This window comes from Seriola dumerili, unplaced genomic scaffold (genome assembly GCF_002260705.1).
Source record: "Seriola dumerili isolate Sdu_G_001 unplaced genomic scaffold, Sdu_1.0 BDQW01000073.1, whole genome shotgun sequence".
In the NCBI taxonomy this organism is placed as follows: domain Eukaryota; kingdom Metazoa; phylum Chordata; class Actinopteri; order Carangiformes; family Carangidae; genus Seriola; species Seriola dumerili.
The window spans coordinates 3,037,479-3,050,436 of NW_019174328.1; the positions used below are offsets into that span (position 1 = coordinate 3,037,479).

Genomic DNA, 12,958 nt, shown 5'->3' on the forward strand with positions numbered 1-12,958 from the left:
AACACGGCCCATTAAGACGATATGTTAACCAGCAGTCGCTTTCACTTGCTTCTGCACTGTTACAGTCCTGACTGTAGTGATGTTACGTGGGACGTCTGGGCTTCGAAGTGTGTGTCGAGTGTAGCTGAGCTTTTCCGGCATGTTGATGCGTGTTTAATTTTATGACATTTTATAGCATAACCGCACCACGTGACTGCTTTTGTTTGCGGTTTGAACTATGGAGCGACTGCAGCATGTGACTGTGTAAATAAGACCTCTGAGAGAAATGATGAATTTCATAGTTTTTGGTTTATAACACTGATTGACTGGTTGTATTTGCAATTGATCCACTGAGGAAAACTATGATTTCTCCAGTTTGAGGTTTATTGAAATTTATTTTTTCAAGGACATAAGTTAATTGCTTTTGTAGTAATTACTATAAAGGTATGCTTAGAATAAAGATGGTTTCCCTTCCCTGATACTGCAGTATACAAATGTTTGGATTTGCTTTTTTTTACATTCTGGCCCGTAGATGTCGCTCTGTTTACATGAAGCATCAAGAAATGAACCTTTTCTCGAACCACTTTGTTGTGCTGGTTCAGTGCTTCATCAAGCTTCAATCTCACGACCTGATTGTGTGACTGTGCTGTGATTTCGGCCATATTTACTTGTAACATGCTCACTCAGAGAAAGTTGGAAGCGCCTTCATGTCAGCTGCCGTGTGCTCAGTATAAAGAAGTGTGCCTGCAGAGCTGGGCAATACTGCAGGATCTCCTCTACAGAAAGTCGATAAGGTTCATCCTGGAAGTCAGTAGATTTGTTGTTAGCTAAAATGACGGTAAAAGAGTCTGAAAAGTCAGTTAATCTAGCGACAAAGGCGCTAAATTGGCAACACTGAATGTTCAAGCTAAATCATTTTGAAAGAGCAACAACCAATGGGAGAACACCAGCCGACCAATGGTGTAACTTCATCAGTCAGTCACTGACATTCACGTTTATAGGACTGACCCCGCTGTTGTGGTGCAGCCAAAAATCAAAATGTCAGACTCACGGTAACATGAGAGGAGAAGCGGGGGATTACCAGAAACAGTCCTCAGGGAACCGTGAGTGTTTGTACATAATTTCATGGCAGTCTGCTAACCATAACTAGAGATGTTTAAACCATAATGGTGGAGGAACCGACAGAGTGACTAGAGCTAAGCTGCTAGTACGGATGATAATAACGTCTTCACTCGCCGAATTGCAAAACTAAATATAGAAAGTCATTTGCGGCTCATTCTCCCCTGCAGATGCACAGCAGGTTCTTTAGAGTCAACCTGAATCTCTGTTTGTTGTTAATGAGTATGACAGATCCCCCAAATTGCCAACTCAAGCCCAAAGACAAATACAGGTGTTTGTTGTGTTGAGACTGAGGAAATTATTATACCCTCATCCTCATCCTGTCAAAGTGTCAAATTCTTAAACCACATTTTGCCTGTGAAATGTTGTGCTGAGTGAACTCGCTCCTGCTCCCTGGAAGATGTGTTTAGATGAACAAGCAGCTTTTGTTGCCTGTTTTTTTTTTTTTCTTTTCCCATGGAGTGAGACATTTCTGCTTAACTCTGCAAATTTGGCCCCACTCAGATGAAACACTGCAAAAAAAAAAAAAAAAAAAAAAAAAAAAAAAAAAAAGAAAAGAAAAGAAACAAGAGTGGATTTTAAAAGCTGCATGTTAAAATTTACCCAATTAAAAGGAAGCCCTCATGGGAGACATGAGACATGGAGGGAATGAGTCCGTCATTTTGATGTAGTGGGAACTGCTGCAGTAGAGTACACTTGTAAGCCATTGTTGGTTTGTTTTTTGCCATTTGTTTTTTCAAATATGTGTCCAAAGAAGAAGACAGGGGGGAGGATGCTGAACCTTGGATTTAGTGTATAAGTGCAGAACATGTTGATAACAGAGTAGAAGGCTAAATACTGGCTCTCTATGACTACTACATGCTCCAAATATGCTGCTGCTCGTCAGACCTTCATCAAATAGCTTTGTCTCCGTCTTACCAAAAGGGCACGGCTCAGATACTGTCAGTATGGCTATATGACCTCACTTGTTACCACTCACTGCACTGTCATATACTGCAGAATTGACCTAAATGTAATTCAGAGTACATAAGAACAAATATCTACTATTACTCTATATATACAAATAGTGTTTGACCTCAGTCTGCCTCCAGTCAGGGCTTGAAATTGCTGCCACCGAGTGGTAGTGTGCAGGATCTATATAATGTCTCACTGCAGGGCAGGAAACACAATCACTTTGCAAAAAAAAAAAAGGGAACACCTTCTTGCTGTAAATGCAATGAAAAATGGCCACAGATGACCATTCTTATATTGTTTCATACAGAAAGGGAATGAACGACACCACAAGCCACGCGCAGAATGCTGTGTAGATGTTTTTTCCAACATAGAACAAAGAGTCCAAAAATGAATTGGATTTTTCAGAACTTCATGTCTACATCAAAATGCAAATACAAATCACTACCTGCACATGTACTGTAGATTTATAACACTGGAGAGTGAATTAAATAGTCCATCTTTGATTCTTTTGTTAGAAAAGCTTAAATGCATCAAAATCAAACCATTAAACTATTTCATCGTATAATCATCTGTACACCAGAGGAGTTCAGGGTCACTTTCTGCTTACCCACATCAGATAGCTCAGACAAACTTCTTTTTCCTCTTGAATATTTTTTGAATCCGAAGCTCGGCTGTGCAATTAAACAGTGTTTGGCCCCCAGACAGGCGAGATGGAGCGTAGGATTCAGGGCCAAACTGTTGTTTAATATGCATACACTGTACTTCCTTAAATTTGGTTTTGATGAGACACTTTCATAATACTTTTCTCAGAACTTGAATAGAAGCTTGCTGTAACAGGGTTAACATTTCAACACAAAGCCTTACTGTAGATCATCAGCCTCCACAAAGACTGAGACACTCATTTGTCATGTGAAGGATGAAATGATAAAGGATATAGAAAATACTTTTAAAGACGTCGATACTATGCAACTCTCTTTATAGCTCAGAGATATTTTCCTATGTGACAGGAGATGACCTCAACTGGGCCGACACGCTCATCCAAGACAAGTCTTCCTTTACTAAACCCTGTGATATATGACTGCTGCTCTTAATGGTGCAAACTCAGAGATCCAGAGAAAAGAGTTTCATCTTCGGCCGACTGCACTGGCCTTGACATGCCACAACACTCCCTCCGCTACACACTACATGGCCCCTGTGTGTGTGTGTGTGTGTGTGTGTGTGTGTGTATGTGTGTGTGTGTGTGTGGTGTGTGTGTGTGTTTGTCAGCGTCTCACTTCTGCGCACCCTGAGAGTCCTTGTCTAGAGACCTTGAGTGTTGAAAAGCATTGAGGCCCCTCTTCTGGGAGAGAGAAAGAGAGAGAGAGAGAAAAAAAAAACCCTGAACAGATAAGAAACTTTTCCAATGGCAGGAACGAGCCGTTCTCAACTTCTCCCTTCTTCCGTGCTCTGCTCCACCACGTCTGCAGCATGTGCCAGATAACCGTGTAAGATAAATGTTACAGGTGATAACTGGAACAAGTTCACTGCTAACTGGGGGGCACTTGGGCACAATAGACAATGAACTTTGCATAGTCATCTGAGCCGTGTGTATCAATGTACTGAAACAGTTTGTTTTTTTTTCTCTGTCTCCACAGGTGTCTCGCCCTGGCTTGGAAGCAAGGAGGGAGGATAAGTGCTGAGTGAGCAAAGACAACAGCTACTCTGTCTTTCTCAAACATCTTCAAGGTCCCTCAGAAGGATAAATGGCCAACAGGAGGTGCTTTCCCAGGAGAGACTCATCTGCTGCTTTACGGGGTAAGTCCTCTTCTTCTCTCATGTGTGTTATAAACTGATTCCTACCATTTAAAAACTAGAACCGTTTACATCTGCTTTGTGTTTTTTTTTGTTTTTTTTTTAAAGTAGAGCGTGTATTTTGGTTCATTTTTATATTCAAAGCTTTCTGCTTCTGTATGTCGAGTGAATCTCTCTCAGTCAGACGAAGTCAGAAATATGTAAGTCATTACTTCTGTTGCACATGCAGTCATGTAACCGACTGGGTGTTTTACATCTCTGTCCTCCAGGCTCCAGTGTGCGGCGACGGGGCAGCAGGGCTCTTTGCACTCGCTGTTCCTTTTTCCTATGCATATACCTCTTTGAGATGTAACTTTAAAGAGGCATAGGGCATGGGAAAATGGGGCTGCAGAGGTATTCCACCAGGCAGACAGCCGTTTCATCATCTTCTCTGCGTGACAGCTGACCTCAAAGCACACACACACACACACACACACACACACACACACACACCCAGGCTTTAGCTTGCCATGGACTTGCAGAGGAAGACTGCAAAACGTAGACTCTGACACACTGACCAAAGGTAATTTTCGTGTCTCTATGATTCATTTTTATGTAATATCATAAGTCAGATTTCATCATACTCATTCATGATGACATTGTGAAAGTGTGGAATGAGGTAATCTTGTATTCTTGCTGCATCATTGTCCATTGAAAACATCTGTTTGTCTCCGACTGTTTTTGTTTGCTGTTGTTTTTGAATAAAGACATCTTGTTATTAAATACTGGGTTATGCTTCCTGACTTTTTGAACTCTGTAACTTAAGGAGGCTGACTCATACAAAAAGACATTTCAATCCTTTTTATATTGTTACTATTACGGCACAGACATGACTTAGGGCGGTGATACACTAGGCAATTTTTTGGGCAACTCTGATGGGCAACAGTGCCCAAGAAACTGCCTCAGTATTGCTGCTTTAATCCCATAAAAACAGAGATTTCACAGTGTTCTCCACCTCTTTGTTTGCCACTGAAAGTGTTATTGTCTTACACTGCCAAAACTCCCCAGCGTGTCACCACCATTTCTTCAATTTCGTATTTTTGTCAAGCTTAAAACTGAGACTGAGACATTCATTTACATAGTTAGATGAAACCATTAAAACAAAAGTCAGTGGTAGAAAGTGGAAGAAGTATTCAGATCATTTTTTTAATCAAAAACACCAATAATCCTAAAATACCTCATTACAAGTAAAAGTCCTGCTCTTGAAATTACTACTACTCTGAAGAGAGTAAAGTAAAAGTATGGTACTTGTTCTGCAGGGAAATAGCTCTTGTGACTGATATATTATTAGATTTTACATTATTAGCTTGTTGATGCATATGTGCATAAATTTGAGTATTTTACTGTTGTATCTGGTGAGGGCTGATCTACTTTTAAATACTTGGTTAGTGTAGTCCAGTGGTTCCCAACATAGGGGTAAAGGCCCTTTAAAGGGCTACAAGGTAGGTCTGAGGTGCAGGGAGATGATTAATGGGGTAAAAATGGGGTGGATATGCATCTTTGCTCTTGCAGTGACATGCTGGATAATTTGAGCTTTACTGACCTTAAACAGTGATTGAATTCAAACCAAGAGGTTAAAGTTGAAATCAGTAACAACTCACGGACATTTGAAACATGACAAAAAGCCACAAATGGATAATGCTTTTTTTTGTATGGGGCCAAAAAGGTTGGGATCCACTGGTTTCATGTTTGAATATGCTTTGTATTTTATAACCTGGTCATATTGTTTTTTTTTTAATGCTACAACTTAATCTGCGGAGTAATCCAGGAACAAGAACTGTCCAACAAATGTAGTGAAGTAAAAAGTGCAAATGTTCCCTCTGAAATGTGGAGTAGTATAAAAACGCATGAAAAAGAAATGTCAAATAAATCACAAGTGCTTCAAGTAAATGTACTTTCCAGCCCTGACAAAGGGCTATTTAAATGATTAGAATGAAATATGAGAGTTCTGGGGGTTTTCTGGACATTTTCATAATTGGCCACACAATTCATTAAGTCATTCATCAAAATCCAAAGACTAATTGTACATTTACCACTGCTGAAAGAATTTCTCTGACAGCCCTACACTGTCAGTCTGATTCCATCACTACAATCAGCAGATGATGTTGTCGATCTCATTAGCAGCTGCTCTCTCTGAACTTGTGACCGACCTTTGGCCTTTCCCCATCATCCGTCCTCGGCTCCAGCCCGTCTGCTGCCATCCAGCTGCAGCTGCAGCTTCAGCGAGACAGTTAGCGGCTCTTCACCTGCCCACTCACCTGATTCTAAAGGATCAGCGAGACACTCGTTGCCATTCAACTCCCCAACTCTTTGTCCTCTCACAATGGATCGTTTATTAATGCTCTTGTTGCCATTAGTGCCAGGAACCATCCCAGTTAATGCTGCAGACTGAGGTCTTGCACTGTCTGATGCTTTGTATTGAGGTACTGTATTAATGGATGTATGGCCCAGTAAGCCTTTAAATGAATAATGTTTCTCTCATTGTAGTAGTTACTCATGCATGGAATTGTAATCATCTCCTTTGATAATTGTGCCTCCTGGTGGGTGGCGTCAGTATTTATTTTCCTCTTAAATATAGGTGTAAATGATGGGCGTAGACACTACTACACTACAATAATCCCAAACATCACTTGAATCAGGTATGTGGCTGCTCAACAGAAACCCAGCCAAAGGAGCCAGACCTGAATGACACAGCATATGTCAGCGTCTGATAGCCTGCAGTGAGTGTAATCACTCCACCAGCAGGTACTTCCCATTCTGAATCCGAATAGCAAATCATAAGTGAACAAGGCATACAGCCACTTTATGACAGAGTGACTCAATCAGTCACCTATTTAGCTGCAGCCACCTAATGACTTCAATGTGAGGCAATACACACCTCTGGCAGACTCGAGGGCGCCGACCCTCCGCATCTTTCAAGTAAGTGCGAATTGTTCAATCGGGGAAACAATAGACCTCAATGGATCTCAATGATCTGGCATTTAGCTCCGCTTTGATGTCCCTTTGAAGATGCAACACTACAACGAGCAGAGGGCGATCACAGCTCGGAGCCATGCCAACGGACGCCAAAGGAAAATATTTGCCCGTCAGCAGCCGCAGACATCATCTTTTTAACCACTCCCCAGGACTGAGAGACGAGCTGGCCAGAGCCTGTTACTGCTCAAAGTATATGCTTTTTTTTTTTTTTTTATCTTTTTCTTTTTTCTTTTTTCTTTTTTACATGATATGCCATGATGGTAGATAATCCAGGGAATAAGCGGCCTGAGTGTGGGAAAACCGCTCTGTGATTCTTCATGGGCACTATGAAGTTTCTTCAAAGAAAAAGAGGGAGTGGGAGATAGAGAATAAAACACAACATTGTCACAATGTGGTGAAAAGAGGAACATAAACTGCACCATTTGTTTCTTTTGTTAAAGTTGACATCAATGTTGCAACAGATGGTAACACACTGGTTTTCCTGATTTAGTAAAGGCTGTCGATTCTGTGGCCTTGCTATTCAATGTGTTGTTTTCATTATTAGCTTTATTTGTCAACAGGAGAATGCAAAAAGTACTGGACCGATTTGCACTGAACTTGGTGAATGGATGAGATATGGGCCACGGAAGAACTCGTTAAATTTTGGGACATATCTGTATTATTACCGTGAATTTTAATTTTTTTTTCCCTCTGAAGTCTAGTGTATGTTGTTTGGCATTGGCTTTGACGGAGGTCTGAGCTCTCTGGGTGCCATTCTAGTTACTCATGTGTTTTCACTTTTACATTTTTTGTATTATTGTGGAAGGATACCAAAGATAACATAAAAAACCCTGAATAAAACTGATTCTTTTATGCTATAGTTGTATTCGAATTTCATAGAATACCCAATAAATAACAGTTGGAGGAAATATTCCAAACAGTTCTGACTGAAAGACAAAGAAGTGTAAAGGCAGTTTATAGTCTTTAATTCTGTTTTATTTGTGACATAAAAGAGAAAATTTACTGTACATTTACATTATTTTAATAATAAACAAGTTACATCCATATATAGCTACTGTAGTGCTTCAGACATATTAAAAGCAATTATATTGACAACCCCTCTTTTAGAGAGAGCAATGAGAAAACATCTAGATTCTAGACAGGAATTCGTTCGGGAAATGTGGGGGAGTTCAGTAGAAGTGTGGAGCCAGGATGACCGGGTGCAGGGGAGCGGGCGGGGCCGTCCTGTGGAGCGGCTGCAGCTGCGGGTAGAAGCCACTGCCGGAGGGGAGCTGTCCGCTCAGGACGTGGTGCTGAAACAGCAGAGGAGGCAGCAGAGCCGCGGGGACCGACAGAAACTCAGGGCGTACGTCCTGAACCTCCCGCTTTAACTTCATTCTCCTGTTCTGGAACCATGTTTTCACCTGGAAAATATAAACGCAGTCATCAGCTAATGCTCTCATGTGCACAGTTCTGAATTGTAGTAATTTTAAAGCAGTCTAAAAACACAGACCAGGACCCTCTTTATAACACATTCAGGTCAATTGTACAGAGAGACATTAAACCAAAGCTGGAGCAAATTTTCCGCATTTTGCTATTTCTTTTTTTTAAACCTCTGTAATATCTCTGGGGGCTTTAAGACCCTCTGTAACCACTCTCAAACCTACCTGAGTTTCGGAGAGGTTCAGCTTCTCAGCAAACTTCCTCCTCTGTGTAGCACCCAGGTATTTGTGCTTGCTGAAGGTGCTCTCCAGTTTCCTGATTTGCTCGGAGGTGAACTTAGTCCTCATCCTTCTTTGCTGGGTGGCCTCCTCTTCGCTGTCATCTGCCACCTCGCTCTCAGACCCCGATGTGTAACCGCAGCTGTCTGGAAGAAAGAGCAGAGCATTTAATCAACAATGTAAAAAATCATTATACATAAAGGCCTGTCAATCTCAGCTCTTAAGACTCAGTTTGTCAGTGAACTTACTGTTTGGTGAGGTCGGAGAGAACTGGCTTCTTGATTCTTTTGTAAATTCCCTCATTTCACCATGGACCTTTGAATGGAGCGCAGCATCCTTAGTCTCCTCATAATAACTCCTGGAAAGCCACTCAATCGAGAAGTTTGCCATGTTTCAGTCAGTGATCTCAAGGTGTGTGCAGGTCAGTGTTGCGGTCTCTTGGGAGACTCTTGGCCGCTGGGATAGCCTATATAGGAGGGGCACACTTCTTTATTTGCATATGCAAAGGCTTCTCAGCGGAACGATAGAAACTTGATGGTGGTTGTAATTGAGGTTAATAGAGGTTGGGTTGTGTTTTTTCTCACGTTCATGGCTGGCTGAAGATGATCCGGCGCCACTGAGTCTGAGTATCAGTTAGCTGGCATCTCAGACTAAAAAAGATCTCTGCATAAAGTGATTCAGGGCTATATCCGCCACTGAATACAGGATAGTTCACTAAATGTCACATATATAGCCCTGGTAAAGAACTGGTTAAAGGATTCAGGTCCTACTGTGCCTTTCTCCTAGAAAAGTCTTAATGACAATTTTCCTTGCTCCATAAAACGACACATTGTCTAAGCAGTGATTTATTGGTGGTTTAAGACACTGAAACTGACTTAAAAAAACAAAAAAAACATTTTACTTAAAAAGTCTCAAGTATTGTGACAACCTGGCCGCTGTTGTTAATGTGTAGACATTTTCAGGCTGCCGAGGCGGTGAGTGACTCCTGGAGAACAGGCATGAGCGCCCAGCTGTCTGCGCATCAGGCATCCCGGTGATGAAGTCTTTGTTATGGTGGGACTGGGTGGGTGTTACCGCATTCAGAAAGCATTGACAGAAAGTGAGAAAGTTCCGTTTGATGTTTGCTGGCCTATTTGAATGAGACGTTTGCTGAACTGGGTATACCTTCAAAAGAGATACATATGATATATAGAATAATACTTTTCAACCAAACTTAATTTAAAAAATAAACAATTTAGAGTAAAATTGTCTTAATTAGGCTACTAATTATTTCCCTGCACTTGCATCCGGTGTATTTTAACCGGAAATATAAAAACATCGTATGGCGTCAAATAACTTAGAAATAAAATGCTAACACAGGCCCACAGCTCTCCATGTATGAGCTTTCCATTATCTTCAAGTTGTTGTGAATCAAGTTTGCTATCTCCAAAGCTCATCACATAATCAGGTTTTAACCTCAGGCCTCAGACTTCAAACCCAGAGATCAGATTCGTTGGCCACACAAAAGCCCAGACTCTCTGGAGCCTGGCTGCAGGGGCTCCTGCTGTAAGTGTAAACTCATCAATGAGCGGCTTAATTAGGACTAATTGTTGACCATGATCTCCCCGTTAGCTGGCGTTTGAAGTGCAGAGATGAGGACAAACAACGCATATGAAAGCCGAGCATATGGTCGGCCCTTTGTTGACAGGTGAGGAGGAAGACCCACCCAGCACAATGTCTGCATGAGGGGTCTCATCGTGACGTGTGTGAAAAATAAAGTGTCTGGTCTGCCTTTTTGTTACAGTCTGCAACATGACAGTGAATGACACACTATCCAAAGGATTTAATTTATCATGATCTGTTTATATGGCTTCATCTGATTTGGCTTCAGCCACTATCTTCATGATATTATGAGAGAATCAAATCAGGAGATCCACACAATGAGTTGTGATAAGAAGCTTTAGCCTAAATGGACAGCCGCCATCTTTATCAGCTCCTTCTTCCAGCCTCCTCCCTCCTGCAGATGAAAGACGGACTGATCCGTTCATGTTGAACTAATCCCACAATAAAGATAACATCAGTTTCAATGATGTGTGAAGCAATAAAATACAGAGTCCAGGTGCTTCGGTATAGAAGATAAACTTTATTTAGTTATAAATAGACATTTCTGTGAATCATATACAACTTTTAAATAAAACAACTCTGGATTGCACTTTCTTTGGATTGTAAGTGTCTAAGTCGGAAGAGTCTCTTAGTTGACAGTTTGTCAGTAGAAGTGAGGATTGTGGATCATGACATGGGGAGGGTGGTGAGGGGGGAGAGGTTGCTGGAGGACCATCTGCGGGACGGGGAGCGGGTAAAAGGCCGGGCCGGTCGCGGGGTAGTGGGGTCTCTGTCCAGCCATGCCATGGTACTGAACTGGGGGAAGAGGCTGGAACATCACTGATGGGACTTGGGGGGCGAGGTAGTCCTGCACCTCCCGTTTCAGCTTCATCCTCCTGTTCTGAAACCAGGTCCTCACCTGAGAGAGAGAGAGAGCGAAAATAAAAGTTAGAATCCAAACCAATGCGCAATTAAATACTCAGTTGTGAAATGCTGTATATGAAAGAGGGTTGTTTGCATTGAAAATCGCGTCTTACCTGAGTTTCTGTGAGGTTCAGCTTCTGTGCTGTCTTCGTCCTCTCTCCACCGTCCAGGTATTTGTGCTTGTTGAAGATCTTCTCCAGCTTGCTGATCTGCTCGGGGGTGAACTTTGTGCGCACGCGGCGCTGTGGCCCGTCTCTCTCCGCCTCGCTGGCCTCATCCACAGAGAGGCACTCATAGGAAGCTGCTTCGCTCTCGTACCCGGAGGAGTACCCGCTGATTTCTGAAACTGGAGAAAGGAGAAGTCTGGTTATCAACGCTGCTCGTGCGTCAAGACTGCATCGCCGCTTCAAAGTTAGGGTGGGGGGTGTTCTACTTACTTGGTGAGGCGCAGCTTGTTGAATGTGAAGGTGAGCACAGGCTGGAGTCCAGAGGCCTGCTGATCTCCGCTGGCTCCATGTGTTCAACGGGCTTTGATGGTTTGGGTTTTGGCTGCAGGTAGCCCTTGCCAAAAGTCGGGGGACGCGGCTGCACCAAGCAGGGGATGTGAGGTCTGCAGGTCGGCGCAGTATCCATGCCAGCTCCGTGGTCTTCAGTCGGAGTGGTGGTGTGATGGCTCTGGGCCAGCCAGTCCACAGAAAAGTACTTCACCATGTTCGCAGTGCTGCTCAGTGACCTGTAAATCCACCAGATGTCAGAGGGAGTGTGTGGCAGCAGCTCCTCTCCGGGGTCAGCTTTTATAGGGGCCGGCCGCTCACCGCAATTTGCATATGTAGAGGTCCTTGTTAACGCCCGATCGATCCTGATGATTAGGGGTTAATGGCTCGTTATTGAAGTCTTTACATATCCTGTGAGTGTGTGGAGACCTGGCGCCACTGAGTCTGTGAGAATCCCCCTGAGCTCATACATTTGTCCGCCCCGACTGAAACTGAGGGCCCTGCAGAAACAGCTGTACCCCGGGCAGGAGAGGGGACAAATACTTCCATGTTGCTGCAAGGAGCAGCGGAGGAGAGGAGTCAGGACGAGCAGTCTTATTAGGCTCGGCTCAGTCATTTTAAATAATACTCGGCCACAAGAATGCGTAATTTAACATGGATGCAATTACTGATACCCGGGTCTGATGAAGAGAGACATAACCATCAGCCTGTGTTAATGTAGTAGTTGTGGAAGCGGGTGCAGGGGTCCACCTAGGTCCCAATGAAATCCTTTGTAATGTTGTAAACACGTTCTCTGGAAGTTAAAACACGCTTTGATTTGACATAACCTCCCTCACCGTTGTACCACTTCTCCAATACAGTAACGACCACTTTCTCATATGACAGTCACTGGAGATATGCATGTGCTTTAGTTGGCTGCGAAATGACAGTTTTTGAGTGAGGAAAGTTTTCTGACACTTTTTGAACAGTCAGAAACTGATTCATCAGAAACGAACATAGAGCCGCACAAAGAAAGGAGAGATTGGAAAATAGTCCTTTGACTGTCCCATCGCTTTCACTGCTCTCCCTCTCTCTGGCTTGTTTAAACCATATGGCTTATTTTTGTCACTTATAGGACACACTAATAATGAGTCAACAGGATGGTGGAAAGTAACTTTTACTCCAGTAAGTACAAATTTGACATGCATGTACTTTACTTGAGTATCTCCATTTTACTTTACATCTTCTTTACTACATTTCAGGAGCTCATGTTGTTCTCCATATATTTATTTCACCTAGAGCCGCTTGTTACTTGCAGGTTAAGATTTTGCACGGGTAGTGGGTAGATATTATTCTATCCAAATAATGAGCTCCACCACTCTGTAATCCAATATATTATGACAATGACGAGATCTATTCTGC

The 12,958-nt window shown here is 42.6% G+C and overlaps 2 protein-coding genes across 2 annotated transcripts; both read right to left on the bottom strand.

Annotated features, from left to right (window-relative positions):
• Positions 1 to 8,027: 8,027 nt before the first annotated feature.
• Positions 8,028 to 8,948, bottom strand: LOC111220774 (homeobox protein vent1-like). The gene is made up of 3 exons (XM_022743993.1): positions 8,867 to 8,948; positions 8,505 to 8,704; positions 8,028 to 8,261 (listed from the first exon to the last, which is right to left on the bottom strand). The coding sequence occupies exons 1-3, from the start codon at positions 8,946 to 8,948 to the stop codon at positions 8,028 to 8,030; spliced, it is 516 nt and encodes a 171-aa protein (XP_022599714.1).
• Positions 8,949 to 10,803: 1,855 nt separating this feature from the next.
• Positions 10,804 to 11,774, bottom strand: LOC111220734 (homeobox protein vent1-like). Its single transcript, XM_022743937.1, has 3 exons — positions 11,501 to 11,774; positions 11,177 to 11,409; positions 10,804 to 11,058 (listed from the first exon to the last, which is right to left on the bottom strand). Exons 1-3 carry the CDS (start codon positions 11,772 to 11,774, stop codon positions 10,804 to 10,806), a joined length of 762 nt encoding a protein of 253 aa, XP_022599658.1.
• Between the last annotated feature and the right edge of the window lie 1,184 nt (positions 11,775 to 12,958).

Excerpts from the sequence above, each read along its gene's own strand:
- LOC111220734 (XM_022743937.1), bottom strand. The coding sequence starts at position 11,774 with ATGGTGAAGTACTTTTCTGTGGACTGGCTGGCCCAGAGCCATCACACC. Across the intron at positions 11,410-11,500 it reads AACAAGCTGCGCCTCACCAA|TTTCAGAAATCAGCGGGTAC; the intron begins GTAAGTAGAACA and ends TCCTTTCTCCAG. Across the intron at positions 11,059-11,176 it reads TGAACCTCACAGAAACTCAG|GTGAGGACCTGGTTTCAGAA; the intron begins GTAAGACGCGAT and ends TCTCTCTCTCAG.
- LOC111220774 (XM_022743993.1), bottom strand. The coding sequence starts at position 8,948 with ATGGCAAACTTCTCGATTGAGTGGCTTTCCAGGAGTTATTATGAGGAG. Across the intron at positions 8,705-8,866 it reads GCTCCATTCAAAGGTCCATG|ACAGCTGCGGTTACACATCG; the intron begins GTGAAATGAGGG and ends TCTTTCTTCCAG. Across the intron at positions 8,262-8,504 it reads TGAACCTCTCCGAAACTCAG|GTGAAAACATGGTTCCAGAA; the intron begins GTAGGTTTGAGA and ends TATATTTTCCAG.